Here is a 27,027-nt window from a genome sequence, read left to right as displayed (position 1 = left end):
TAGCTCACTGTGGTTTTGATTTTCCTTTCCCCGGGCCATGTCCCTTCGCCATTCCTAGGCCTTCTTTTGCTAAAGGTCTCTTCCTATTTTTTGTGTAGCTGCCTTCCGAACCTGCCGCAGCCATGGGCTCAGGGTCCTGGGTAACAGCCCGCATGGCTTCTCCGAGGACAGAAACGATTAACAAATGAGTGCTTCTAACCCAACCCCTTTCCCTGCTCGTGAAAGAGGAGTTTGGCCTCTGAGGAAAAACTTAACCCACCTGTGATTTTTTTCCCCTTTCTTTCTTTTCCAGGATGAAAATGGTAGCGCATTCAGAAAGGTTGAGAGACTAGTGCCGTGAACTCCTGTCAGTGGATGTCAGTTGTTAGCATTTTGCCGTAGTTGCTTTATCTCGACTTCAGTGTGTTTCGCGGATTGATTCGAAACTAAGTCGCAAACTCACTGTAGCGCTGAACTCTGTCCCGCGTGTCACCAGGTCGACTTTCTCCTACTTGATCCCCCTCCCGCTGCTCTCGTGCCCCAGAAGATGCATGGTAATTCGGGGTTATCTAAAAGGCCCGTATCCAGCTATCCCCCGTTGGCCCCCAAATGTCATTCATAGCTCAGACTGGTTCTTGTCAGTGTCTGGGGGAAGAAAGGAGGGGCGGTGGATGGCTCCCAGGCTGTCGCTGACGGCGACGCGGCTGACGGAAGCCGGCGGAGCGGCTGAGGGAACAGCCGTCGTGGCTTCGGAGCCCGGCGCGGCTGGAGCCTGCGGCGCTCCGACGTTCCTTCTCGGGTGTTTGACCCCGTCCCGTCTGGCTCGCTGCTCCGCCATGGGCCCTGTGGCCGAGGCTCCAGCAGGGTCACAGGCAGGGCAGAGATCTTCTCCGTCTTCCTCCAGACCATCTTCCCTGGGGCTTCGGAAGATGGGGGCTTCGGGCGAGACTTGCCCTCCAGGGTGGATTTTCTCTCCGGCACCGCATATATTCGGCGTGTATCCCAGATTAAGTTCGTCGTTATCCTCCACAAATCTGCTGCATCACCTCTGTTCCTTTCCTTGAGGAGGGACACACCATCCTTCTGGCACCTCAGGCCAGACACCATTCATCCTCAGCTCGTTCTCCCCTGTCTGGGGGAGCTAGTTTCTGCCCCTGCTGTCTCCCAGTCTGTCTCCTTTTGTCTGACTTCACTGTGACAACCTCACTTAGCATGGAGGACCTTCAGCTCTGGCCTGGATAATTGCACTTGGTTTCCTGCTGGGACCCTCTACCTTCTCCTTTCCTTGCCCTGTTACATCCTCCCTACTCTCCTGGTCACTTTCCTGCTAAAAAGCAGGTGGCGGCTACAGTTCTGTGACGTTCAGTGATGTGATAAATGCTCTGCTAGAGGTGTGTACACATCGGCATGGGAGCATCTGGTTCTGGTTCGAGTGGTCCAGGCATGATGCTCAGAAGAAACGACATTTGAGCAGGGCCTTGAATGATGATGGGATCAGGAGACAATGTGAGCGAAGGCACTAAAGCATGAGTTACTTAACCTCTCTGTGCCTCAGATACCTCACATGTAATATGGGTGTAATAGGACCTTCCTGAGGCTGTTGTGAGGGTCAGTTAATGTACGTCAAGTGCACGGCACTTGGCGAGCCCTGTGCCATTATTAGCCGTTATCACCTTGTTACTGATGAAGCAATCGAGTGCATGGGGAGACAGTGTAGAATCCGTTGTCTTCTTTGCCTGCTTTCATTTAAAACAAAGGTCACAGGGCACCTGGGTGGCTCAGTCAGCTAAGCGTCCGCCTTCTGCTCAGGTCATGATCCCAGGGTCCTGGGATTGAGCCCCGCATCAGGCTCCCTGCTCCACGGGGAGTCTGCTTCTCCCCCTGCCCTTCCCCCTGCTCATGCTCTCTCCCTCTCTCTCTCTCTCTCTCTCTCTCTCTCTCTGTCAAATACATAAATAAAATCTTAAAAAAAATAATAAAGGTCATCTCTGGGATCTTCTGTTCAAGTGTAGCACAACGTCACCCCCACCCCCACCCCCACAGTGGGATTAAGTTGAGTTTGAAGCTGGTTTTCATGAGCCCCCTTGCCTTGCAGGACTTCTCCAGACAGGTTATGTCACCAGCGGAGGCTGCCCTGAAGCTCCCTGCGGCCCGGAGACTATGTACAAGAGGAATGGTCTGATGGCTAGCGTGTTGGTCACCTCCGCCACTCCACAGGTACAGGGGCTGTGAGGATTGAGACAGTGGGTGCGGGTAGGGGGACCCCTTTCCGCGGGCCCAGGCCCCAGCTAAGTTGTGGGCAGCAGGGCAGCAAGGCTCCGTGAGTACCACCGTTCTTAGCACTCCTGACGCCCTTGGCCCCACCAGGCGTGAGATTTGGGAGGCAGTCAGCCCCGAGGATCAGTAGGTTTTCTGCAGTCGTCCTCGTCAAAGAAAAGCAAACACCTGCCCAGTCCAGTTGTAGCAAGTGCCACATTCCATTTTGGTGGCAAGATGGGATCAGACCTTTCCCAAGAAAAGCTGCTGCTGATTGTAAATACGTCACACATTCCAGAATGAAGTCAGACAGAAGTGATTCCAACTGGCCCTCTGTTCTTGTTTACCTTGCTCAGTAGGAGATGGCTGTAAGGACTGGTGGTCAGAGAGTGGCCTGGGCTAGGGCCCCTGGCCCGGGGCTTGGGGGGGGGTGGGGGTTTGTTTTCCAAGTGCAGTGACGGAACAGAGGCATGCAAGAGGAGTGGGTGTCATCAGCCCAGGGATGCCAGCTTGCCGAAGGTGTAATGCCTGGCTCCCGTGACCACCGGCAAGGGAACGCTCAGTCCCTCACAGTTGAGCTGGGCTTTTGAAATGATCCTGTGTGATCGGCTAGAAATTCACAGGAACCTATTCATATCTTGTAAACCTTTAAAGAATTCCTTATTTTGATCTCTGCTTCTGAAAACAGACTTGTGAGTACCTTTTAAAATTCCCTGATGGTGCCAATATAGGTTTAAATGAAGTCACTGCCTAATCATCACCACCACCACGAATGTATTTGGGGCAATACTGGATTAAATAAGGCCTCTTGTATGAGCGTATGTGCCTGGGGCAGATGCAATGGGGTGTTACAGGGAAGTTATAAAACCTGAAATCCCAGGAATGGACTGTTTGGTAACTGGAGGAATCAGACTTCTGTTTTCATTACAATTTACACTTCATCTGCAGTAAAACTTCTGTCTTTTCTGATCTCTCTGTGTGTTTGTGCGCACATGTACGCATATACACGTATGTATCCTGTGTGTGTGCGTCTGTGTGTGTATCTGGAACATGGTAAGTACTCACGTAGTTGTTGAGAGAACACGTGTATAATTGAAGTACTCAGTAAATTTTGGTGATGAATGACACGACACACACATCCACCTCCATAATTGAGCGCGTCCTGTCTGCCAGGCCTTGTCTTGCATGTTCCACAGGTGTCACCCCACTGATCCTCACAGTAGCTCGATCAGGTATGTGCTGTTGCTTCACCCCCAGTTTATAGATGGGGAAACTAAGGCAGGAAGAAGTGAATAAACTGGCTCAAATCACACAGCTGGTCGGACGTGGGTGGGGATTCACAGCCAGGCCCCTGTGACTCTCAAGCCAGTGCTCTGAACCCTGGTGACACTACACTGAGGAAAGCCACCTTGTCACCTGACTCGGTCGCTTTCTGGAAGGTGGGTGTGGAAGTGCAGAGTGACTTGTAGGTATTCGCCTGCTTAGAGTCTGTGCATAAGACTGAGGGGCAGAACAGACTGCCAATTTTAGAGGCATTCAGGATTCGTCTTAGTTACTTCTCAAAAGTCTAGCACAGATCCTCCTCAGGGGAGAATGTCCCATCGTTCAGGGAACTTCTAAAATAGCCATGGCCGAGCCCGCCCAGGCCCCTTGAACCAGCATCTCCCGGGGAGGGGGATTCTGCCTGCTGCTCTGTTAGCTTCATCGTATGCAACCTGTACCACAGCCCTGGGGAGGAGGTGCCAATGGTGCCGGTTTCCAGAGAGCTGAGACGGTCAGGTGAAGTAGCTTGTGTGGAGCTGGCATTTCCACCGGGCATGACTTCAGCACTCTTAACCACCGTGATGTGCTGCTTCTTCAGATCGTCTTAGATCTAGTTTTGGGTAGAGCTGCCTCATTCATAAAACCTTTCAATGACATAGGCCTACTGAAATCTACAGGTTTGAGTTTCCGCTCCTCCTTTTAACCCCACATTCTCAGTTGTTGACTGTTGGTTTCCCTCACTGGCCTAAAAACACCCTGGTTTCCAGTAAGATTGCAAAGTTTTTCCAGATACAGCCATTTTGGAAAGAGTGAAATAAAGAAGAATTAATAAAAGCATGTTCTCTAAATCCCAGTCCAAGATATTGAGGTTAATGGAAACCACAAAATCCCTCTTCATGGGTTGAGACGAATACAACCATTTATGAACAGGGCACAATTTTTGGGTGGTAAGCTTGATTGGTTCCCCAAAGTAGAATTTGATGAAATTAAATAAAATCAAAGAGAAGGTATGTTCAACATTCTGGGATCCCCACAGTGTTGAGTTTCATAAAACTGGCCCCATTTGGGGAGTTTTAACTTGCTTTTTTTATGGGAGACCCCTTCTGTACATGCAGGGCTCGTGGTGTTCTCCTTAATAAGGGACTCTTCTAAATTTAACTTTCACGCCCGTCTCCAAAGCCAGTTGGTTACCTCTCACCTCATCAGCAAACTGGCTTTGAATTCCAAATGGCCCATACATGAAATAAGCCTTGAGAGCCAGTTTAACATTTTGTGTAAGAATTTCCTGCAATGACTTCAAGAAAAACAACAACAACAAAAAAACAAAGGTGAAACCAGGTAATGTTTGAGAGACAGAACAAGACAGACGATTGCCTAAGTTGTGAAGTCCCGTTCTCTCTGAAGGAGGAGTGGGCTGTATCTTTTTACCCCACCAGCTACACAGCGGGCTGGAAACAGTTGGGGGTAGTGACCGAGGAGGGTGCACATCTGGCGTCAGGTAGACGAGAAACTAGGTTCACCTCCTAGTTCTTCTGTTTCCCGGCTGTGATACCTTGGGGGAGGCGGCCTTGCCTCTGCTTCCTTATCTGTAAAGCGGGAATAAGAATAGCATGTCCTCAGTTCTTATGGAGAATTAAACAAGAGCGTGTGTATGAAGTTCCTCACCCGGTGCCCAGAACGGGGTAAGGCAGCGAGCAGTAGGAGCTTTTCTTACTGTACGGTGCTGTCACTCTTGCGACCTTGGGCTGGGTGTGGGAGTCAGTGAGTCTGCAGTCATCCCGACTGCTCAGGTGGCCCCTCTCTCCCTGTCCTCCACAGGGCAGCAGCAGCTCAGACTCTCTGGAGGGCCAGAGCTGCGACTATGCCAGCAAGAGCTACGATGCCGTTGTCTTCGATGTCTTGAAAGTGAGTCCCGAGGAGTTTGCTGTAAGTAACGGAACCGATGTGGGTGTCTGGGCACCGAAACAGGGTGCGACGGGGTGGGTAGCAAACACCGGTTGGAAACAACCCATGTGCCCAACAGTAGGGACTCTGGGATATAACATTCTGTATGATATAATACTAAGCAGCATTAAAAAGGATGCCATCCATCTAGAATTAACCACCTTGGAAGTCATGCACACTATATTTGAATATTAAGTGAAAGGAGCAAGTTGCAGCACCATTAATAGAGAACAGTGCCATTTTTAAAAAGCACGTGCAATGTGCACATACTTATATTTGCAGAAGAGGATGTCTAGATTCGATGTTTACGTGTTCTGGATATATCTGGATATAGACAAACATTATTTACTGTAACTTCTGGTTGTAGGATTCTAGTTAATTGGAATTTAATTTTTCTTCTTTTTGTTTCTTTTTGTTTAATTTCTACATTTTTATAATGACTTTTCTATGATAGAAAATTGTGTTTTGTAATAATACATTTTTTTTTTTAAATTGTCTTTTCTTCAACCAGTGTGTTTCTGCTGGTCTGACTGAGGGCTGTTTCTTGTGGTGGAGACGCAGAGTTGGCTTCTCGGTTTGCCATGGCTTGGTTTTTTCCTTTTGCGCTTTGACGGTAGAGGAGTATATTGCCTCTGGGGTGACCTGGAGCCAGATTGCAAGCACTGTTCCAGGGCTGTAACTCTTTGCAGCACCACTGACCTGTTTCCTGCCGTGCCCACTTCCTCCCTGTCGCCTTTGCTGTAACAGGTTTCGGGCCCTCCAGGGTGCTGGGGGAGCTAACTGGGCCGTATCTCTGCCTTCTGCCACCGCCGGCCCCCACATTTATTTTGTGCCATGCTGAGCCTGGCATCACCTCCTTCAGCGTAGCCAAAGGGTCAGTTAAAAACTTGTGTAAAGCTCTCTGGCAGCTGCTTCGTATGAGAATGAGACCCTGCGTTCCTCCCAAGGCCTCCAGGGCCCCCTATGGTCTGGCCAAGTCTCCTCTCCTGCCCCCGTCTCTGTGCTCCCCAGCTATACCTTGGCTCCCTTTTTCTAACCCAGACTCACCCAGCATCCCCCTGCTGCAGGGCCCTGCGCTTCTCTTCCGTCACTCTTACTGGCTCTTCTCCACGTGTCTCTGTCTCTGTCCTTGGGCTAAAGTGGCATCTTTCCATCACTCTCTTTTCCCTTACCCTGCCCCAGTTTCGTCATATTTCTTATTACTACCCAACGTTACATCATATAATAATATTTTTTTGTGTGATATATCTCCTCTGGAATAGAAACTCTTTAAGGACAGGAACTTTATCTGACTTGTTCATTGCTTTTTACCCAGTGCCCAGAATGGTGCCTCGCTCATAGTAGGTACTCAATGAATACATGTAGGCTGAAAAAATTCCGTCTTCAGAATAACCCGATGAAGCAGATTATTAGCTCCTGATTTTCTAATAAAGAAGTGAAGAATCTAAGAGATTAATTTTTTTTTTTTTGGCCTGGATCATATAGCCAGGTATGGGCAGAGCCAGGTCTAAAACCTTCATCTCCTGATTATTCACCTAATGCTGGATGGTCATATTAAGGACAGCTCCCGTTTTTGAACACCTGCCATGTCTAGGTTTTTTTTTTTTTTCCAAAGAAAGTCTTTTTTTTTTTTTTAAGACTTTATTTATTTGTCAGAGAGAGAGAAAGAGAAAGCCAGCACAAGCAGGGGGAGCGGCAGGCAGGGAGAGAAACAGGCTCCCTGTTGAGCAAGGAGCCCAATGCGGGACTCAATCCCAGGACCCTGGGATCATGACCTAAGCTGAAGGCAGACACTTAACTGACCGAGCCACCCACACGTCCCCCATGTCTAGGTCTTATGCTAAGTGCTTTACATGCATTATCTAATTTACTTCTCACATCAGCCTGATAAATTAGGTATATTTCTTATTACCAATTTACTGATGAGCAAGTCAGTGCTTAAAGAGGAAAACCGCTTCTTCACACAGAGAATAAGTGCCACTCTCTATCTGGGATTTAAAACCAAGGCTGGCATTCTAGACCAATACTATTCCAACAGGAATATAATCTGAATCACATGTGCAATTTTATTTAATTAATTAATTTATTATTTAAAATTTTTAAATTCCAGTATGGTTAACATATAGTGTTATATTAGTTTCAAGTGTGTAATATAGTGGTTCAGTAGTTCCATGTATTACTTAGTACGGTCATCATGATAAGTGTACTCTTTAATCCCCTTCACCTGTTCCTCCCATCCCCCACCCAGCTCTCCTCTGGTAACCATCAGTTTGTTCTCTATAGTTCAGAGTCTGTTTTTTGCTTTGTCTCTTTTTTTTCCTTTGTTTGTTTTGTTTCTTAAATTTCACATATGAATGAAATCCTGGTATTTGTCTTTCTCTAACTTATTTCCCTTAGCATTATACCCTCTAGATCATCCGTGTTATTGCAAATGCCAAGGTTTTATTCTTTGTTATGGCTGAATAGTATTCCTTGCATATTTATACTACATGTTCTTTATCCAATGGACACTTGGGCTATTTCTTTAATTTGGCTATTGTAAATAATGCTGCTATAAATAGAGGGGTGAACATATTCTTTCTAATTAGTATTTTCATATTTTTTGGGTAAATACACAGTGGTGCAATTACTGGATTGTAGGGTAGTTCTATTTTTAGTTTTTTGAGGAACCTCCATTGTCTTCCACGGAGGCTGAATGAGTTTACATTCCCACCAACAGAGCAAGAGAGTTCCTTTTACTCCATATCCTTGCCAACACTTGTCATTTCTTGTGTTTTTGATTTTAGCCGTTCTGAAAGGTGTGGGGTGATAGCTCATTGTGGTTTTGATTTGTATTTCCCTGTTGATGAGGGATATTGAGCATCTTTTCATGTGTCTGTTGACCATCTGGATATCTTTGGAGAAATGTCTGCTCATGTCTTCTACCCATTTTTAAATTGGATTATTTGGTTTTTTGGTATTGACTTATATCAGTTCTTTATATATTTTGGATACTAACCCTTTATTGAATATGCCACTTGCAGATATCTTCCCTCATTCAGTAAGTTGTCTCTTAGTTTTGTAGATTTTTTTTTTTTTGCTCTGCAGAAGCTTTTTATTTTGTTATAGTCCCAATAGTTTATTTTTGCTTTTGTTTCCCTCGCCTCACAAGACATATCTAGAAAAATGTTGCTACAGCTGATGTCAGAGATCTACAGCTAGATCTCCATCCTTCTACTCTGCAGTATGCTGAAAGCAAAGTAAAAAGCAGTGCTGGAACTTTATCGGTAGATCATGGACATCTTTCTAGGTCCATATATGTAGATTTAATTCTCTATTTTTGAAGATTTTTATTTATTTGAGAGAGAGAGAGAAAGAGAGTGTGTACATATGCACAAGCAGGGGAGGGGCAGAGGGAGAGGGAGAGAAAATCCCAAGCAGACTCCCCACTGAGCATGGAGCCCAACTCAGAGTCTCATGACCCTGATATCATGACCTCAGCTGAAATCAAGAGTCAGACACCTAATCGACTGAGCCACCCAAGCCACCCACCCTTTAATTCTCTATTTTTTAATAGCTGCGTAATATTCCAGAGTCTGGATATACCATAATTTTTTTTTTTCAGTAAGTCCCTTTTCATGGTCTCTTATGTTGTTTCCAGATTTTTGCTGCTGTGAATAATGGTGCAAACATGTATTTTTCTATCTGTATCTAAATGTAGATCTCTGTATAAAGTCTCCTTATGTACCGGTGCTCTTCTTTCTGTAGGTGTAGGGAATGTTGTGTCAACAGTATGCTCATTTCACTTTTTAGGACATAAGATCTAAGTGCTATGCCTGATCTTGTATCAAGAAAAAATTGCTATAAAAAACAGTATTGGGATATTTAGCAAATTTTGAATGCAGACTGTAATATTAGATGATACTATTATAACAATGATAAGTTTTCTGAATGTAATAATTTATTATCATTATGAAAGAGCACAATCTTGTTCTTGGGAAATAACATGCTGAAGGATTTAGGGGTGAAGAGTCATATCTGCATCTTATTCTTGAGTGGTTGCAAAAAAGTGGGTATGTATAATTATATACATGGAGATAAAGCAAATGAGGCAAGATGTTAATTAGTGAAGCTAGGTGAAAGGTTATAGAGTTCATCATACTATTCTTGCAACTTTTTATAGTTTGGCTTTTTTTAAAAAAATCCAGTTAAAGAACTTTTTTAATGGGTTACTGCCAGATTGTTTCCCAAAAAGAACAGAGCATTCTCTAGTCCCGTTGCTCCTGATGGCACTGATGGAGGACAAATGGCATCTTCCTGTTTAATTTGCATTTCCTTGACTATGATTCTAAATTTGCCAGACACATGGTTCCTGTGACTCTCGGAGTAGAAGTAGGAGTGTATCTTTGGAGCTGATTGCCTTTCGTTCCATGAGCCCTCCTGGTCATGTATTGGTGGAGTGATCTAAATGCAAATTTAAAGATATCTTCTGTTATAAAATATGCCACTGATTTGCCAACAGCTTCTTTTGTTTATTTGGGGGTTGAGAGCCTTTATATAAGGTTGTGGCTGGGAAGAGGGGATTTAGTCACCAGTGTTAGAGAACACTACCTTCAACTAGGCAGAATACATTTTTTGTTTCCTTTTTGGCTAAGTGGCTTTCATTTATTCACATAGAAACACCTCTTTCTTTAGGGCCGTATTGTGAAGTGATTCTATTGGTTTCTCCATTCTGAAGAATTCACCTCAACAGAAATGTTTTGTAATATGTGGAGATTAGCCATTTCCCTAAAAAGCCTGGATTTTTAGGGGGCCCTGGGCTAGGAGGAAGGAGGAGATGGGAGAAGAAGTTAGGATTAAGGAAGGCATCACCAGGGTGACTGGCTTCACTGGGCATGCTGTGTTAAGGCTCTATTTCCCAAGGTAAGAGGAAGCCATTGAGAGACTTGTCCGTGAGTGTGCGCCTCAGTCCTGGCATGTGTGCCTCACTGGGGTGGGTTTGCTGATTCCGTTCGTTCATTCATTTGTTCGTTCACTCATTCATTGTTTTTACTTAAATTCCAGTTAGTTACATACAGGGTGATGTTAGTTTCAGGTGCACAGTGTAGAGATTTAACACTTCCATGCATCGTCCCGTGCTCATCACAACAAGTGCTGCTGGTAGACAAGATGGTCCTATTTCTGTGGAGGCCGCACCACACCCGTAGGAAGTGCCCTTTCTCTCCAGGAAGCCGGGTCCTCTCCCCTGCAGGCAGGGTCTCCTGAGGCTGAGAGCCACCGTGAAGGGGGACGGGACCTGATTTCCCTCAAGCTCCCACCCCTACCCACACCCTCCCTTTCTGGTAAAACTGCCTGCTTTGGAGTGCCCACATTTCCTGGGAAGGACTGCTCATAAGCAACCTTTCCATGTGTGTTTGGCTTTGTAGTAAAATGACATGAAATTTATAATCTGATGATTTTACCTATGTATTGACATATTCTTGTTCTGGACTCTGCATCTTTTTTGGTGAGAATTGAGAGGTTAGAAATGGGAGAGAATCTTCTGAAAACCCTCAGATTGTGTGTTTGGGACCAGCCAGTCTATTTTAAGTTTGGAGACCTCTGTTGTTTATTTTGAATAAAACACCTGAATACATTTTCTGACTTAGGGTCTGAGCAGGGATTAGGATACTTGAAACTTGGACCATCCAAAAAAATGTGAAATGTAAAGCCACTATTTTAATAAATCATTTGGAAATTCAGTAGCAAACCCTAGAAGTGACGGCAGGATGGAGAGGAAGTTTTCTCATTTTCACATTAGCAGACTTTTGGTTCTCGTCCTAAATGACATTGCAAACATCCTGCTAGTTCTCCCGGATAGGGAGTTAACTTGAGCCGCGGGAGAGATTTCCAAGGTCCTCAGAGCTTTCAGCGTGAATCTCCTGTCTTCACAAGGCCTTTCTGTTCCCCAGGATGGCAGAATTAATCCAAATATGAGGGGACTTGGCTAGCAATCACCATGGGTCTGGCAGGAGAAATGCCAGTGTGTTTGCCCTGCCTGGGACATAGCTCTGGGCCAGACACATAGACCTCCAGGCCTCCTGGCCTCAGTCATCCCTCAATACCCAGATTACGAGGACCAGATCCACCTTGTGCTGATGTCCACTGCCCCCTTGCCACTGGTGGGTAGACCCAGAGGTGGAAGGGCTCAGTTCCCAAGTGTTTCTTTATTCTTGGTGCCTTTGCTGTCTGTCTCTCTGCTGAGCTTCCGTAGTGGCAGCACTGGCCCGTTGGAGGGGACAAAGAGGCTCTCCACAGAAGCCACCTGCTTATTTCCCTCTCCTGCTCAGCCCTGAGGATGGTATGCTTTGGCCTGCGTCCTGTGCTTCTCAGGAATCCAGTGGTCTTGGACCACCTTTAAATTATGCCAAGAGGCAACCACAATTCTGCACCTTAGCCTTGGACTGTGGTTACACTTGACATACTGTGTGTGTTGCCATTTTTCCAATGTATTCTTTTTTTTTAAAGATTTTATTTATTTTTTGACAGAAAAAGACACAGCGAGAGAGGGAACACAAGCAGAGGGAGTGGGAGAGGGAGAATAGGCTTCCCGCTGGGCAGGGAGCCCGATACAGGGCTCGATCCCAGGACCCTGGGATCATGACCTGAGCCGAAGGCAGACACTTAATGACTGAGCCACCCAGATGCCCCTCCAATGTATTCTTGACATGAGGCTTTTTCATGACTATTTGTTGACTTAAGTAACAGCTTCCTTTAAGAGGAATTTTGATGCTTGAATATTCAAACAAATTAACAGTTCCCTTATTTCTTAGCTCATGTATTGGCCAGGAATCATAAGTTCACATGCCAATACATGAGCTCATCTGTGTGACTTCACACATATGTGACATATAAGTGTAAATATATAAACACACATGTGTACACAGTTGACCCTTGAGCACACAGGTTTGAACTGTGTGGGTCTACTTATATGCAGGTGTTTTGGTTTTTTTTTTTATATAAATACAGTACTGTAAATGTGTTTTCCCTTCCTTATGATTTTCTTAATAACATTTGCTTTTCTCTAGATTACCTTTTTGTAAGAGTACAGTTTATAATTCATCTAACAAACAAAATGTATTAATCAACTATTGATGTTATCAGTAAGGCTTCTGGTCAACAGTAGGCTGTTAGTAGTTAAGTTTTTGGGGAATCAAAGGTTATGTTCAGATTTGGTTTTTTTTTTAAAGACTTATTTATTTAGAGAGAGAGAGTGCATGAGTGGGGGAAGGGGCAGAGGGAGAGAGAAGTAGAGAGAGAAGCAGACTCCCTGCTAAGCATGGAGCATGACATGGGGCTTGATCTCACAGCCCTGAGATCGTGACCTGAGCCGATATCAAGAGTTGGATGCTTAACTGACTGAGCCACTCAGGCGCCCCGATATGCAGATTTTAGACCAGGGAGGGTTGGTATCCCTAACCCCCATGTTGTTCAAATTCCACAGTATATATATATAATCTTTGTGAAAATTCAAGATAGGAGGTGCAGAATGCCTGGCACCTGACAGATACTCTCGGTCTTTCTGTCTCTGTCTCTCTCTCTATATATATGCGTGAATATATGTATGTATACACACATACGCATGTCTAGAGAAAGCACCTGGCAGATGCCTGGCATTCTGCACTTCTTCTCTTGGATTTTCCCAAGGATCCTGTAAGATAAGGATTATTGTCACCATTTCCTAGATGTGGCACCTGAGACTGGGAGAGGTTAAACCAAGTGTCAAAGAGCATATTACTGTTAAGCGGTGGTATCCAGGCGCACACTGAAGCCCTGATGATTCCAGAGCCCCCGTTCATTCCACTGCATCACATCCTCCCCTTTGACATGTGTGCCATGGGCAGGGTGTCTTCTCGAGTTAGGAGGCATCCAAATGCCCTTGGCTCTTCTTTCCCTGGCCTATCACAGAGGTGTCTATTAACTGACAACTGGCATCCCAGGTGACATATAGAGATGGGCAGATCATGCAAAGTCGGCTCAGTGCATGCCTTGGCCTGCAAAGATTGTCAGCAATGGTGCTTTCTTTTACTGTCACCCGATGAGCAGCTAACAATGGGAACAGCCTTTAACTAGATGTGTGTTTTCTTTGTTTACAACATTAGTGCTTCGCAAGCTAGCTGTGGTAAAGGGCCAGTTGTTTTTCATTTCCCATCTGTTGAGGACTGATACTTAAAAAAAAAATACAATAAAGACGTTGTGGCAATTTGTTATAAAAGTTCCGAAATGCTTGCTCTCCAATTGTTAGTTATCTCCTTGTGAGCTGGTGGAGTAAATAGTTTGTGGTCCAGCACGGGTCCATGGATGCATCTCAAGTAGCACTCTACCGTATAATTTAGAGGAGACTTAGACTTCAGAAGAAATATACAATTTCTATAAGCCACAATTTTTTTAAAATTTAAATTTAGAGTAATAGATAGTGTCTCTGTTTAGCATTCTAATTTTTAATACTGTGTCTACAACTTTTTTAAATTACAAAAGTAATTCATGTTTGAAACAAAAACACTAATAGTACAAAAATATCCAAACTAAAAATGTTCCCCTTAATCTCAGTCCCACCCTCCAAATGACTATCATCAATTCTTAAATTGGGAGTTTGTCTCACATTAAAGAAAGAAGGGTGTAGGGTCAAGATTTACGAAGGGGGAAGGGATGGGAGAGGCATTTTGGGAATTTTTTTATTCCATTCTTTCTTGATTTTTATTTCAAGGGAGAATGTGTTATTACTCTGTATGCATTCAAAGTTACCTTTGACTTCCAGTATATTCTAACACTGATTCTCTTTTTTTGCAGAGCCAGATCACGTTAATGGACATACCTGTGTTTAAAGCCATCCAGCCGGAGGTCTGTACTTTGTCCTTTAAATTGTTCTAAACACTGTGGCTGGGAGGAGATGATTTAGTCAGCCATGTCTGAGCGACTTTTGGTTTCTCTCTTGAAGTCTCTATAAACACATTAATGATTTAAGCCCCTATTAAAGAGTGCATCCAGGAGCTTCTCATTCTTGATGGTGCTCATTCTTTGTTCCCGGTGTTTGGGGTCCGCAGAGACTGTCACTGTGTCTGGCCCACCCTGGCAGGGCTGGGGGCAGTTGGTGCCCTTGGCCTCCATACCTGAGCCAGGCCTTGCCACACTGATTCTTTTTTCCCAGGCTCCTCCTGTTGAGAATGGTCCCTGTCAAGAACGGGATGTGAGGGAAGATTTTCCTGGAGAGCTTTCTTTTTGTTGATCCCAAATTCTGGTGGTTGCCTTGTTTCTGATTTTGAAACCAGTTTCCACAGCAAAACATATACATGTTTACATTAAGAGCATATGTACATTTTTAGAAACAGCATATTCAATAGAGAGAAAAAAGTTGGTTTTGGTCTTTAAAAATATCCTGGAAATGTTTAGTAGTTGATAACAAGGCTTTAGAGTTGTTTTAGTCAGGGTTCTTTTTTTGTTGGCTAGTAATAGAAATCCATTTTGAAGTAGCTGGTTAGGCAGAAGAGTTTATTATGGGGATAAAGGGGCACTTCATGGAATCTATGAGCGTGGAGTTCAGGCGGCCGGAGAGCCAACCAAGACGCAAGTGGTCTCTGCCTCTTGTCTCTGCTTTTTCCTCTTCCGCTCTCCTCCCTTCTTTCCTGTCTGTTCGCATGGTCCAACCTGGCCTCTCCGAAGGGCTCACATTTACATGATCCTCCTTTAGGCCACCTTCCAGACTGAGACTAGCAGCTCTCAGTCCAGCCTGGCTGAGCCACGTGACTCATGCTGCTTCATGACCTAGGCCAGGAGTATGTGGCCAAGATGAGCGAGCACAGCTGAGGGGACCCAGTCTGGTGAATGGGGTGCACATTTTAGAGAAGAGGGTGTACATGGGGAGATATGTCAGAAAGTGTCTGCTGCAGCCATGGTGTGAATTCCAGAACTCTCTTGACATGCAGCCCCTTCCTCTTATAGTATGGTAGCTGTTAAGGCTTTGAGAAAAGCAGCATATTTTAATACAAAACCAGACAAAGGATCCAGGCCTTCTGAGAGCTGGCATCTAACCTACTGCAAATTAGGAGGAAACTAGTACTTCTAGCTGCGCTCAGCATTTATATGAAGACATGGCAGTGATTTATAGTACTGTGTGTGTGTGCATGCACGCGTGCTGTGTTCATGAGGTTTGGGGAGCAGAGCTGTGTTTGCTTTTTTGAATTGGCTGACTTCCAATTTTTTTACTGTTATCTTCTAACATGAAATTATCCGTTCTTTCTAATTAAAAAAAAAATAAAACAACTCTCTACCTCTTGGAGACTTTTAGGGGAGTATTTGTGTGATGGTTGCCTTAGTTCTCAGCTTGAAGCTCTTTGTGATCATGTACTCTGCTTAGCTTTGATCTGGAGCTATTTAGACATTTGGATCTTTCTTTATTCTTTGTCCTGAGCATCTGGGAGAGGCCGTGAGCCCTGAATCCTGAACCTGCATGTGCCCAGGGAAGCTGGCGTGGCTGCTCAGGCTCATTGTAGGAGGGAAAATGGTGGGGAGTTCTTTGGAGGCACACCTAGGGGCAGACCAAGGCTTTTCCCCAGGGCACTGAGGTTTGGAAGGTGCCTCATCCAAGACATATCTTGATTCAAATTGTGATAAGACATTAAGGTGGAGATGTTTTGCTTTCAAGATTTTCACTTGGAGCTGTGGTTGTCAATTGTGGCTGCACATCAGAATCACCTGGCAGCCTCTGAAACATGGGGTGCCCAGACTCTACCCTTGACTATTGGATCTGGATCTCTGGGTCAGGGCCTGAAGCCCAGTCAACCCCATTTCGTAGAAGGTTACCGGGTGATTCTGATACAGAGTGAGGATTGAAAACTAATTCCTTTGAGGTATATGGAGAAACCCCAAACTTGAATGTCTTGGATCTCCGTTAGCTGAAAATGGAAGAGTTTGTTCCTCATTGTCATTGTCAAAACTGTGGTTAAAAGGAGGATCCTGGGAGCTGCCCCAGCTTTTTTGCTGTTGTTATTCTTGTTAGCAGACTGAAAACTAGAGTTTTTCTTCTTGATGATGCCTGCCACATTGTGGCTGGACCACCCCAGAGTTGGAGGGACATGAATAAGGACAGTTACAAGTTTGACAAGACTTCCCAGGAAGCAGAGGCCAGCATCTGAGAGCAAGTGACCTGCACTTGCAGAAGATCAGGAAGCCTGTGGACTGGTGCTTTTTAGTGTGGCCTATGCATCAGAATCTGTAAAGAAATACAGATGCCTGGGCTCCATCCTTGGGAGATGTTGATCCCATAGAGTTAGAGAGGGGCTAGGAATCTCTGTTTCAGTGAGTTGTAGTCACTATTCTTTTTGATATGTAAATTGTCCCGTCTTTAACCAGTGGGAGCCCTTTCCGGTCACCACCTGTATCCTTTTAACACGATCCCCTTGGTTTGGTTGGCTTCCTTGCTCTTTGGCACAACGAGCTATATCAGTGTTATGTTGTGTAATTCCTGCCGAAGACCTGGAATTGGGTGTGTCTTTGGGATGCTGGTTTCTTTTACTGGGGATGAATATTCAGAAACCACAATCTGGGTGAGAGGATGCTCATGAGAGGAGGCTGCAGTTGCTTTTAGGCCCTTTTGGTGGACAAGGTGAAGAAATACTTATTTTTTCAAAGGAAAAGTCATGGGGCACCTGGGTGGCTAGTCGGTTGAGTGTCTGACTCGGTTTCTGCTCGGGTCATGATCTCGGGGTCGTGGGATCGAACCCCGTGTCAGGCTGTGTGCTGAGCATGGAGCCTGCTTGGGATTCTCTCTCCCTCTCCCTCTACCCTGCCTGTTTGTGTGCTCTCTCTCTCTCTTTAAAAAAGTAATAAAAAAATAAATAAAAGGAAAAGTCATGAGTTCATAATTAGGGTAGGTGGTGTTCTTTCTCCACATTCTTCCTTCCCTCCTCATCTTTGTCATGATTTCCCTGTGGATGGTGTCTGTTTCTCATCCTATTGACTTTGGGCTTGGCCCTGTGCCTTGGGCATAAGTGACAGCATGCACGTGGTGAGTGAGAGGCCTGACCAGCCCTCTTGGAACTTCCACTCTCCATGATATATGGGTAGCTCTTGCTTGTTTAGCCTGAGCCCCCAAATGAAGATGTCATAGATGACCTGAACCGAACCCAGAGCCTGAATTCCAGCCTAACCTGGCTCCGCCCCAGTGAGCCCAGTGGAGATTGGCTGAACTGCAGCCATTCTACCGACCCCTGAGTGTGAAATAAATATTGCTGTTGTAAGCCTTTGAGATTTGAGGGTTGTTTGTTATGTCACATTATCTTGTTGACATGTGACTGATAGAATGTTGATCTTTCCAACTGAAATCTAACATTACAGTGTTGTGAGCTTAATTCCCTTGATTTTCATATGATTTCTTTTACACTGACAGTTTGGGTTTCTAACAACATTAAATAATTACATTTTTGTATTATCTCATCATATATATATATGTATGTATATACACATACATACACAGTAGTTTAAAAATAATAATATCGGTGTTAATATTAACCAGCAGACTTTGGATTGCAGTTTAACATTTTTCGCAGTTTTGTTTGTCTTTAGTACCTTTTCTTCTCATCTTCCCTCCCTCGTACCACTTCCATACCTACGTGGGCACCCCCTTCTTGACTTCCCCAGAAGGCTTTTGGAAGCATCCGGGCAGAAGAGGAGGGTTTTGCTCACTCGATTCTGGATGGAGTCTGCCTCCCGAGAGACCCTGTTGGATCTTCCAGTGCCGGGAACGCCGTGGATACTCCATATTTGTTGAATGAGTGGAGAAGGAATGAATGGGAGAAGTGCGGGAGCAGAATGTGACCTGGCTGTGTTTAGGCCCGTTGCCAAGGCGGGGGGTGTACCACTTAAGGGAACATTACTACCAGGGTGCCTGTTTTGTGGTGGAACCGCTTTCCCCCAAACAAGGGTTTTGCCTGGTGAGCTCAGCCTTTGAAGATTCAAATTTCCAAATGCTGTTGATAACTGAGGGTAGAACTGTGGCTTCTGCTTGTTTCTGCAAGGGTGACCGCAAAACCATCGTCCTAGGGCTTAAAGGAAGCTTGGCAGACGGTGAGTTAAGGATTGGCAGAGAACAAGGAAAATGGAAGTTAGCAAATAAAGAACCATAACTGCCCTGTTCCCCGTTGACTAAGTGACCAATTTTATCAAACATTGGCAAGTTAATGTAGATGCAGCCTCGCAGCCTAATGGCTCTCAGCTGGGTTTAACTTCTACACTGTGGCCCAGAACCCGTCACCGCCATGGTGGATTCCTGGCTGCCAGGGCTCAGGGTGAAGGAGGTCTTTCTGAGGGGTCCCGGTGGTGGCAGCCTTGTGTGGTACATTTGTGGGGTGGCATTTTGTCCCCACCAGTATTCCCTCCCACATCTGTCTGTCATTATGCCCAACTCCGTCATTATGTCCAAACTCCCAGCCCATGGAACTGAAGGCCCAGCAGTTTCTCAGAGGCCAGTGGAACTGTCAGAACTGGTTTTGTCATTGGTTTCGGTGTCGATGGGGAGCAGCGTCAAGGGGGGATCTGCTGTTCTTAGAAGGTGCTGAAAATGAGCACAGTCTGCGCATTCCTCAGCCCAGGGCTCTGTCCACACTGGGCTGCCAGGTCCACTCACCCGCATGGTGTTCGAGAGCAGGGACTCATCTGACAAAGCCGGGGTTGAGTCCTGGCCTCACTCTGAGGAGCTCAGACTTTGGACAAGTTATTCATTCTCTTTATGCTTCCGTTTTCTTGTGTAAAATGGGGGAAATCACAGTTTTAACCTTACAGTGGGTGTGTGGGAACTTAGCAAAGTGCCTGCAGGCTCTCAGTTCCTGATGGCTTGTGGCTGTTTGCTCTCTCTCGTGCGCAGTTCGAAGAGGCTGTGTGCATTACGGACACGGGGCTGTGCTCAGCAGAACATTCAGCCGTGCCCTTGTTGGGGCTGCTGGCCCTGATGACGCAGTGCTTTGAATAGCGGAGTGGGTAAGAGCCTTCTTCCTGGAATCCTTGAGGTCTGAGTTCACATCCTGGTCCCCGGATGGCCTTCGTGAAGCTGAGGTCTAGATGAAGACTCACATCGTGGTGCCCCAGGACCCTGCGGACACTGCCGGGGAGAGTCACACTGCCTTGGAGTTGGCACATTGGCACTGAGCCTTGAAGGCTGAAAGTGGTTGTATTTTATGGGTGGTTCGGGGAAGGGGATAGGAGTTAGGAAGGGCATTTCAGGCAGAGTGAATAACTCATTGAAAAGGCAGATAATATATTCAGTGAGATTTAACACTACTTTTGGTGCCTGGTGTCTGGGGAGAAGAAAAGGCGAGCTTGCGGCTCTCTCAGTTCTGTGCTCCTCGATGCACAGGGATGCGTTGCCGTTGCCAGGGATGTCAGCATAACAAGGGCTTACGAGAAGTCATTGTGTCATTCTTTTGCCCACTGACAGCTGGGGGCATGCAGGGTCACAGAGGCACGTGGATGGGTGTCTTGTGAGCCTGAGTATGAAGGAAACGAGCCTTAGTGCTACCAAGTTCAGTGACATGGAAAGCTTCTCTGGGGGCCTGTGTTTTTCCCAGTTTTTGCTGCCATCCCCACTGCCAGAGTCCCCAGTAGTGACTGACCTTCACTCGCGCACTCAGTCGTTCATCATCAGTCTGCTGGGCTACGTGCTGGAGAGGCACAGATGAAGGGGTCACGGGGGTGGGCACAATCCAGTGAGAGGGAGGAACAGCTATGTGAACATACAGTAGACAGCAAGTATTTAGGGGATGCAGAGACGTCGAGGAGAGTGGGGGGGAGGGATGGGCAGGAGGCGGAGCTCTATGTTGTTGGACTCGGGGATCCACTGAAGGATTTCAAAAAGGGAATAATAACATGGACAGATTGTATTTTAGCACGTTCATTCTCGCTGTTGGAGGCAGAACCAACCGGACTCAGGAGGCTGATTAGGAGCTTTGCAACAGTGTGTGTGAGGCCAGGGGGGCAGCCCAGGAGAGGAGGGGGCCTGGCGTTAGGTTGGTTATGAGGCTGCTGTGAGGCCTGAGACGAGAAGAAACAGGACAGAGGGGAGTGGACTGTGCATTCAGGGAGCAGAAGGAAGGGCAGTGGGCAGAGGAGGAGGCAGGGGAAGTAGCTCCCGAGGCAGAGGGAGGCTCAGGGAGCCTGGAAGCAGAGCAGGGGCGTCAGTCCTGTTTACTCTGGGGGAGGGAGGCCGGAAGGACTGGAGAGGGCTGACGGCCTGGAAGACTCAAGAAGGACTGAGGGACCGTAGGTCGAGCAGGGGGCAAAGCGCAGATTTGGGTTGGCGTCAGAGAACGAGCTGGAGGCCAGGAGGTCATCGAGGGAGAATGATGGCAGAGTGCAGGGTCTGTGAGTCGGGGTGGCTCTGGACACTGTGCTTGGCGGGAGCTGCAGTGGGAGGACGATGCAGGTCTCTCCCGGAGGAGGCGGGGGTACGGTGTGACCCAGGGGTGAGAAGGCACACCAGCCAGTTCAGTGACGTCTGTCAAGATGACAGCAGGAGGGTGAGAGGAGGAGACCGTGGGCCAGAGCCAAAGGCAGGGGTGCCAACTGCAAAACAGAGGGGGTGGAGGTGCCGGGAGGTAGCCTGGGCTCCCCCAGAAGACAGCTGTGCGCCTAGACTGGGAGACGCCTGACGTAAGGGACTAGAGTATCACCAGCACTTGCCACCTGGCTTCAGGGCTCAGGCCCGGAGCTCAGTGTTGGCGGAAGGCAGGCAAGGGCTGGTCTGGGTGGGCTTGCAGTCCTCTGCTGTCCTCACTGTGGCCCCGGAGGGCAGCTGGGGCTTAGAGAGAAAGGCAGGTGGCTTAGAATGAAGGAGGGCGCAGCATTCATGAACGTTTTGGGGCAAAGAGGCTTTCTCCAGAGGGCGTTTGTGTCCCTGCGGGGCACTTGACTCTAGAGAGGTTTGGCTTCACCCTTCCTGCCTCAGGGCTTGAGGTCTCTGCACGTGACTCAACCAGCATCTGTTGGTTTGCCGAAGGGCTGGCCTGCAAGAATGGAAGACTCCCTGCTGAAGTACACCATTTCCTCTGGGCCACATGACACGTTGCAGTGCAGGAAAACACTGCCTGTGAGTTCAGGAACCTGACCCTCTGGCCTTTTGTCTGGATGCCGGGTTGCCTGCTCTGAAGAAGCGGGCATTCCAGAAAGCCGAGGTCAGTGTTGGATGTCAGACAAACCCTGTGTGTCTTTGCTGCTCCTTGGAATCACAGCGTTTGGCCCTAGGAGAAGGGAAGCTCGTTGCCAGCAGGCAGTTATTTGTAAAGAGATCGGTTTCGGTGACATCATTAAAACCCCTCTCTCAGGTCACACGCTGGGCAGTTTTCTCAGACCACTACCCCCAGCCTAGCCTGAGCCTCTGCCACCTCTCCTCCGATCACATCTCCTCACACTTCATCCTGCTTCCCAACCTCCTTTGCTGTATCTAGAGACATCTTTCCAAAGCCACCGTCTGACCCTGTCCTGCCTAGAGCCCTCTGAGGCTCCCCACTGCTCCTCGGATGCACACTTCTTTTACCCTGCCGGCCAGGCGGCAGGCGGCATGAGGGGCCAGCAGCAGACCTCCCAGCCTCAGCCAGCCCAAGCCTGCTGCTCCGTGCCGCGCACAGCCTCTCCAGTGGCGCCTCCCCAACTCCCCATCGCAGAGGTGGAGCCAGCAGCTGGGAGCACTAGACTGGGAGTCATGCACGTTCCCCTCACGCTCACCATACTGTCTCCCACTTGCCGTGCGTAGCACTTCTCACCATTGTGCTGAAATGTCATGACTTTTAAAAGTTTGAATAATTAGTTCTTTCCAGTCTGTCTGCCTCCTTGGTTATAAACTCCATGGGCGCGGGGATCATGCCGATGCTCTTCCCTCCATATCCTGTGACCCAGCACAGTGCCCCATCCTGATGTTACTTATTGAATACATACAGGATGTGGCAGTGATAATAATGGTAGTATCTCACTGAATCCTCTTCACTTCGGTGCTGCAGTGCCTCCCTTGGTTCAAAAAACTGAGTTAGGTAGTAGGGGGTGGTCCAGGTGCCCCCCAGCGGGGGCTAAGACGGGCGGGTGGCTCCCCGCGTAAGACTCGCCGGCACTGATGTTTGCACCGGAAGCCTGAGCTGCCGCCTCTCTCATCTGTGACCGCTCTGAGTTTGCATTTGTTACTTGCTGCCCCCACATTGTAATGACTTCTTGTCACAGTGGAAACAAGTGGAAAAGGCTTCCCCCCAACTCCACTCATGATGGCGGGAGGGGTTGGAGTCCCTCCCTGAGCCCCAGAAAAACACTTGTCTGAAGGGTGGGGAGAGCCGCCGGGACAGGAATCAGGTCTGGCTGCAGACATAGGCCAGCAGCATATTTGATCCAATGAAACCAACACTTTGCACCTTCCAGACTCATTTTTTCTCCCTTCTTGGGTGTGGATATGACAATAGTGCTGGTTAGAAACCAAATTTCCTTTTAAATGAATTAATAACATAAAACAGAACCTTTGGTGAACAGCTGTTTTTATCCTTGGGGATTTGGCACCTGGTTGTGATTTTGTCTGCACGGAAAACAAGGTTTGTGTGAATTCTGTGTTAAGAACAGCTGCATGATTCCAGGCAGTTTGATGTGACTGGAGGACGCTAAGATTCACGGGCAGGAAGGTCTGCATTTGCACCCTGGCTCTGCTACTCTCTAGCTGTGTGATCATGCCAGGTTCCTGCACGTTCCTTTATCAGTAAAGTAGAAATGATGCCTGTCCCAGGCGGACAGCCCGGCACATGGCAGAAACTCACGAGGTATTTCTTCTCTTTTGAGAGAAGTCAGGGATGTGGCAAGGAGAAAGGGAACAACAGTGCTAAGAAGTCAGGCTAAGAAGGACCCTGGGCCAGCAATGTGTCGGGCTCTCCGAGGGAAGGACCTTCTGTGTCACTGCTGTGGTCCCTTACTCCAGACACAGTGCCACCTTTTTTTTTTTTTTTAATTTTATTTATTTGAGAGAGAGCGAGCATGAGTGGGGCGGGGGGAGGGATGGAGCAGAGGGAGAGGGAGAAGCAGACTCGCCGCTGAGCATGGAGCCCAACATGAGGTTCCATCCCAGGACCCTGAGATCATGACCTGAGCCAAAGGCAGATGCTTAACTGACTGAGCCACCCAGGCGCCCCGGCACAATGTCACATTGTAGCATCAATACTTGTCAATACTTATTGAATGAATGAGAGGCAGATAGAAAAGTGTTTCTATATGGCCCAGAGCTTAAGAGCATGGGCTCTGGAGTGAGAAGGATTAGGTGTGTATCTGTGTGACCACACTTGTCACTTACTGTCGCTGAGTCTCAGTTTCATTTCTGTATAAAATGGAGATGATAATATAACTACCTAAAAAATTGGACATGAGAACTGAATGAGATTTTTTTCAGCTTCATTGAGATGTAATAGTTATATAACAAACCATGCATAAATAAAGCCAACAATTCGATGAGTTTGGATGTATATATCTGTGAAACCGTCATCAAATCAAAGCAGTAAGCGTACCCCTCACCCAGAAACTTTCCTCATGCCCCTTGCAGTCCCTTTCCCCTTTCCCACACCCTCCACGGTCTTCTTGGAATCAGGTAGAATCAGTTCTTAAAATGTGTTCTTCTGTTTCAAAATTGTCTTGGCTATTTTAGTCCTTTGCATTTCCATATGAATTTAAAAATCAGCTTGTAGCTTTACAAAAATGCCTGCTGTTGGGATGCCTGGATGGCTCAGTCAGTTAAGTGTCTGCCTTCAGCTCAGGTTATGATCCCAGGGTCCTGGGATCGAGTCACGCATCGGGCTCCCTGCTCAACAGGGAGCCTGCTTTTCCCTCTGCCTCTGCCTGCCATTCCCCCTGCTTGTGCTCTCTCTCTCTCTGACAAATAAGTAAATAAAATCTTTTTTAAAAAATGCCTGCTGTTGATTATGATCACATTCAATCTGTAGATCAATTTGGGGACACTACTTTTGGTGCCTGGTGGCTGGGGAGAAGAAAAGGCGAGCTTGTCATTCATTATTAACTGAATCACCTGAACCATGAACACACTGTGTGTATCCACACATTTGGATCTTCTTTAATTTGTTTCAGTAATGTTGTAGTTTTCAGTGTATAGATCTTACACATCTTTTGTCAGGTTGATTCCTAAGTGTTGCATTTTCTATGGTGCTGTAAATGTTATTTTATTTAAATTAAATTCCAATTGTTCATTCCTAGTTTATAGAAATATAGAAATGTTTTAATTGACCTTATATCTTATAACTTTGCGAAACTCACTTATTCCACTAGCTCTTTTGTAGGTTCTGTAGAATTCTCTACACAGATGATTTTTCTGTGAATAACAGTCTTATTTCTTTGTTTCTAAACTGGATGCTTTTATTTCCCTGACTTGCCTTATTCGCTGGCCATAGCTTCTAATACAGTGTTGGGTAGAAGTGGTGGGAGCAGGTATCTTTGGCTTGTTCCTGGTCTTGAAGGAAAAGTTGTCTTTCGTGGTTAAGGATGATGTTAGCTGTTAGCTGTACATTTTTCATTTGCCATTTATCAGGTTGAAGATATTCCCTTCTGATCCTAATTTGCTGAGAATTTTTATCTGGAATAGATGTAGGGTTTTATCAAATGCTTTTCCTGCATCTATTAAGATACCATGATTTTTCTTTTTTAGTCTGTTACTGTGGAGAATTGCATGATTGATTTTTGAATATTAAACTAACTTTGCATTCCTATGATAAACTCCACTTGGTCATGATGTAGAATCCTTTTTGTATATTGTTGGATTCGATATGCTAAAATTCTGTTAAGAATTTTTGCATCTGTGGGCGCCTGGGTGGCTCAGATGGTTAAGCGTCTGCCTTCGGCTCAGGTCATGATCCCGGGGTCCTGGGATCGAGTCCCGCATCGGGCTCCCCGCTCAGCGGGAAGCCTGCTTCTCCCTCTGCCTCTCTCTCTCTCTCTCTCTCTCTGTCTCTGCCTCTCATGAATAAATAAATAAAAAAATCTTTAAAAAAAAAAGAATTTTTGCATCTGTGTTCATGAGGAATATTGGTTTGTATTTTTTTTCCATGTAAAATGTCTTTTTCTGGTTTTGGTATCAGTGTAATGCTGATCTATCTATCTATCTATCATCTATCTATCTATCTATCTATCTATCTAAGATAGACTCTGTGCACAGGCAGAAGCCCATGCGGTGGTGGGAGAGGGAGAGGGAGAGAGACAAGCAGATACCATGCTGAGTGTGGGGCCTAACTCGGGGCTTGATCTCACGACCCTGAGATTTGATTTGAGCTGAAATCAAGAGTCAGAAATTCAGCCCACTGAGCCACCCAGGTGCCCCATGCTGACCTCTTTTTTTTTCTTTTTTTAAAGATTTTATTTATTTATTTGACAGAGAGAGACACAGCGAGAGAGAGGGAACACAAGCAGGGGGAGTGGGAGAGGGAGAAGCAGGCTTCCCACCGAGCAGGGAGCCCGATGCGGGGCTCGATCCCAGGACCCCGGGATCATGACCTGAGCCAAAGGCAGACGCTTAACGACTGAGCCACCCAGTCGCCCCCCATGCTGACCTCTTAAACTAGGTTGGGAAGCATTCCTTTCTTTTCAATTTTCCAGTAGAGTTTATGTAGAATTTGTATGATTTTTCTTAAATATTTGGTAGATTTGACCAGCAGAGCCATGTGGGTCTGGAGTTTTCTTTGTGGAAAGGTTTTCATTTTTTCCTTTTAAATAGACTATTTTTATTTATTTATTTATTTATTTTTAAAAGATTTTATTTATTTGACAGAGACACAGCGAGAGAGGGAACACAAGCAGGGGGAGTGGGAGAGGGAGAAGCAGCCTTCAACACAAGCAGGGGGAATGGGAGAGGGGGAAGCAGGCTTCCCGCAGAGCAGGGAGCCCGACATGGGGCTCCATCCCAGGACCCTGGGATCATGACCTGAGCCGAAGGCAGATGCTTAACGCCTGAGCCACCCAGGCTCCCCTAAATAGACTGTTTTATAGAGCAGTTTTAGGTTCACAGAAAACTGAAGCAGAAAGTACAAAAAGTTCCCACGTATTCCCTGCCCCCACACGCACAGCCTCCCACACTATCAACATCCCCATCAGAGTGGTACATTTGTTACAACTCATGATTGTAAACGTGTAAAAAAAAAAAAAAAAAAGATGAATCATTTTTACCCAAAGCCCATAGTTTACATTAGGGTTCATTCTTGGAGTTGTATATTGTATAGGTTTTGACAAATGCACAATGACATATATCCATCATTATACTATCATACACACTTGTTTCACTGCTCTGAAGTTGCTCTGTGCTCCACCCGTCCATCCCTCCCTCTCCCCCAACCTCTGGTAGTTACTGATCTTTTTAGCGTCTCCATAGCTTTGCGTTTTCCAGTATGTCATAGAGTTGGAATCAGACAGTTACATAGGCTTCTTTCATTTAGTATCTTCCGTGTCTCTTTATGATGTGATGGCTCATGTCTTCGTATTGCTGAATAATGTTCCATCACCTGGAGGTGCCACTGTTTATCCATTTACCTGTCCTAGTGAGGGATATCTAGGTTTTTGTGGGGA

At 46.4% G+C, this 27,027-nt stretch overlaps 1 protein-coding gene across 7 annotated transcripts in view; it reads left to right on the top strand.

Annotated features, from left to right (window-relative positions):
- The first annotated feature begins 438 nt into the window (after window positions 1-438).
- RALGPS1 (Ral GEF with PH domain and SH3 binding motif 1) overlaps window positions 439-27,027 on the top strand; it is a 227,364-nt gene continuing 200,775 nt past the window's right edge. For all 7 annotated transcript variants that reach the window (XR_003523545.2, XM_027614312.2, XM_027614311.2 and 4 more), the window contains exons 1-4: window positions 439-533; window positions 2,075-2,196; window positions 5,317-5,424; window positions 14,251-14,301. Coding sequence is in view for 6 of the 7 variants with exons in the window: in XM_027614312.2 (XP_027470113.1) it covers window positions 527-533; window positions 2,075-2,196; window positions 5,317-5,424; window positions 14,251-14,301 (288 nt within the window). In the remaining variant the exon portion in view is untranslated. The remainder of the gene's footprint in view (window positions 534-2,074; window positions 2,197-5,316; window positions 5,425-14,250; window positions 14,302-27,027) is intronic.

Source organism: Zalophus californianus, chromosome 13 (assembly GCF_009762305.2).
Source record: "Zalophus californianus isolate mZalCal1 chromosome 13, mZalCal1.pri.v2, whole genome shotgun sequence".
In the NCBI taxonomy this organism is placed as follows: Eukaryota; Metazoa; Chordata; class Mammalia; order Carnivora; family Otariidae; genus Zalophus; species Zalophus californianus.
Note: the sequence above shows the minus strand (reverse complement) of the source record. Positions and strands in the feature narration are given on the sequence as shown.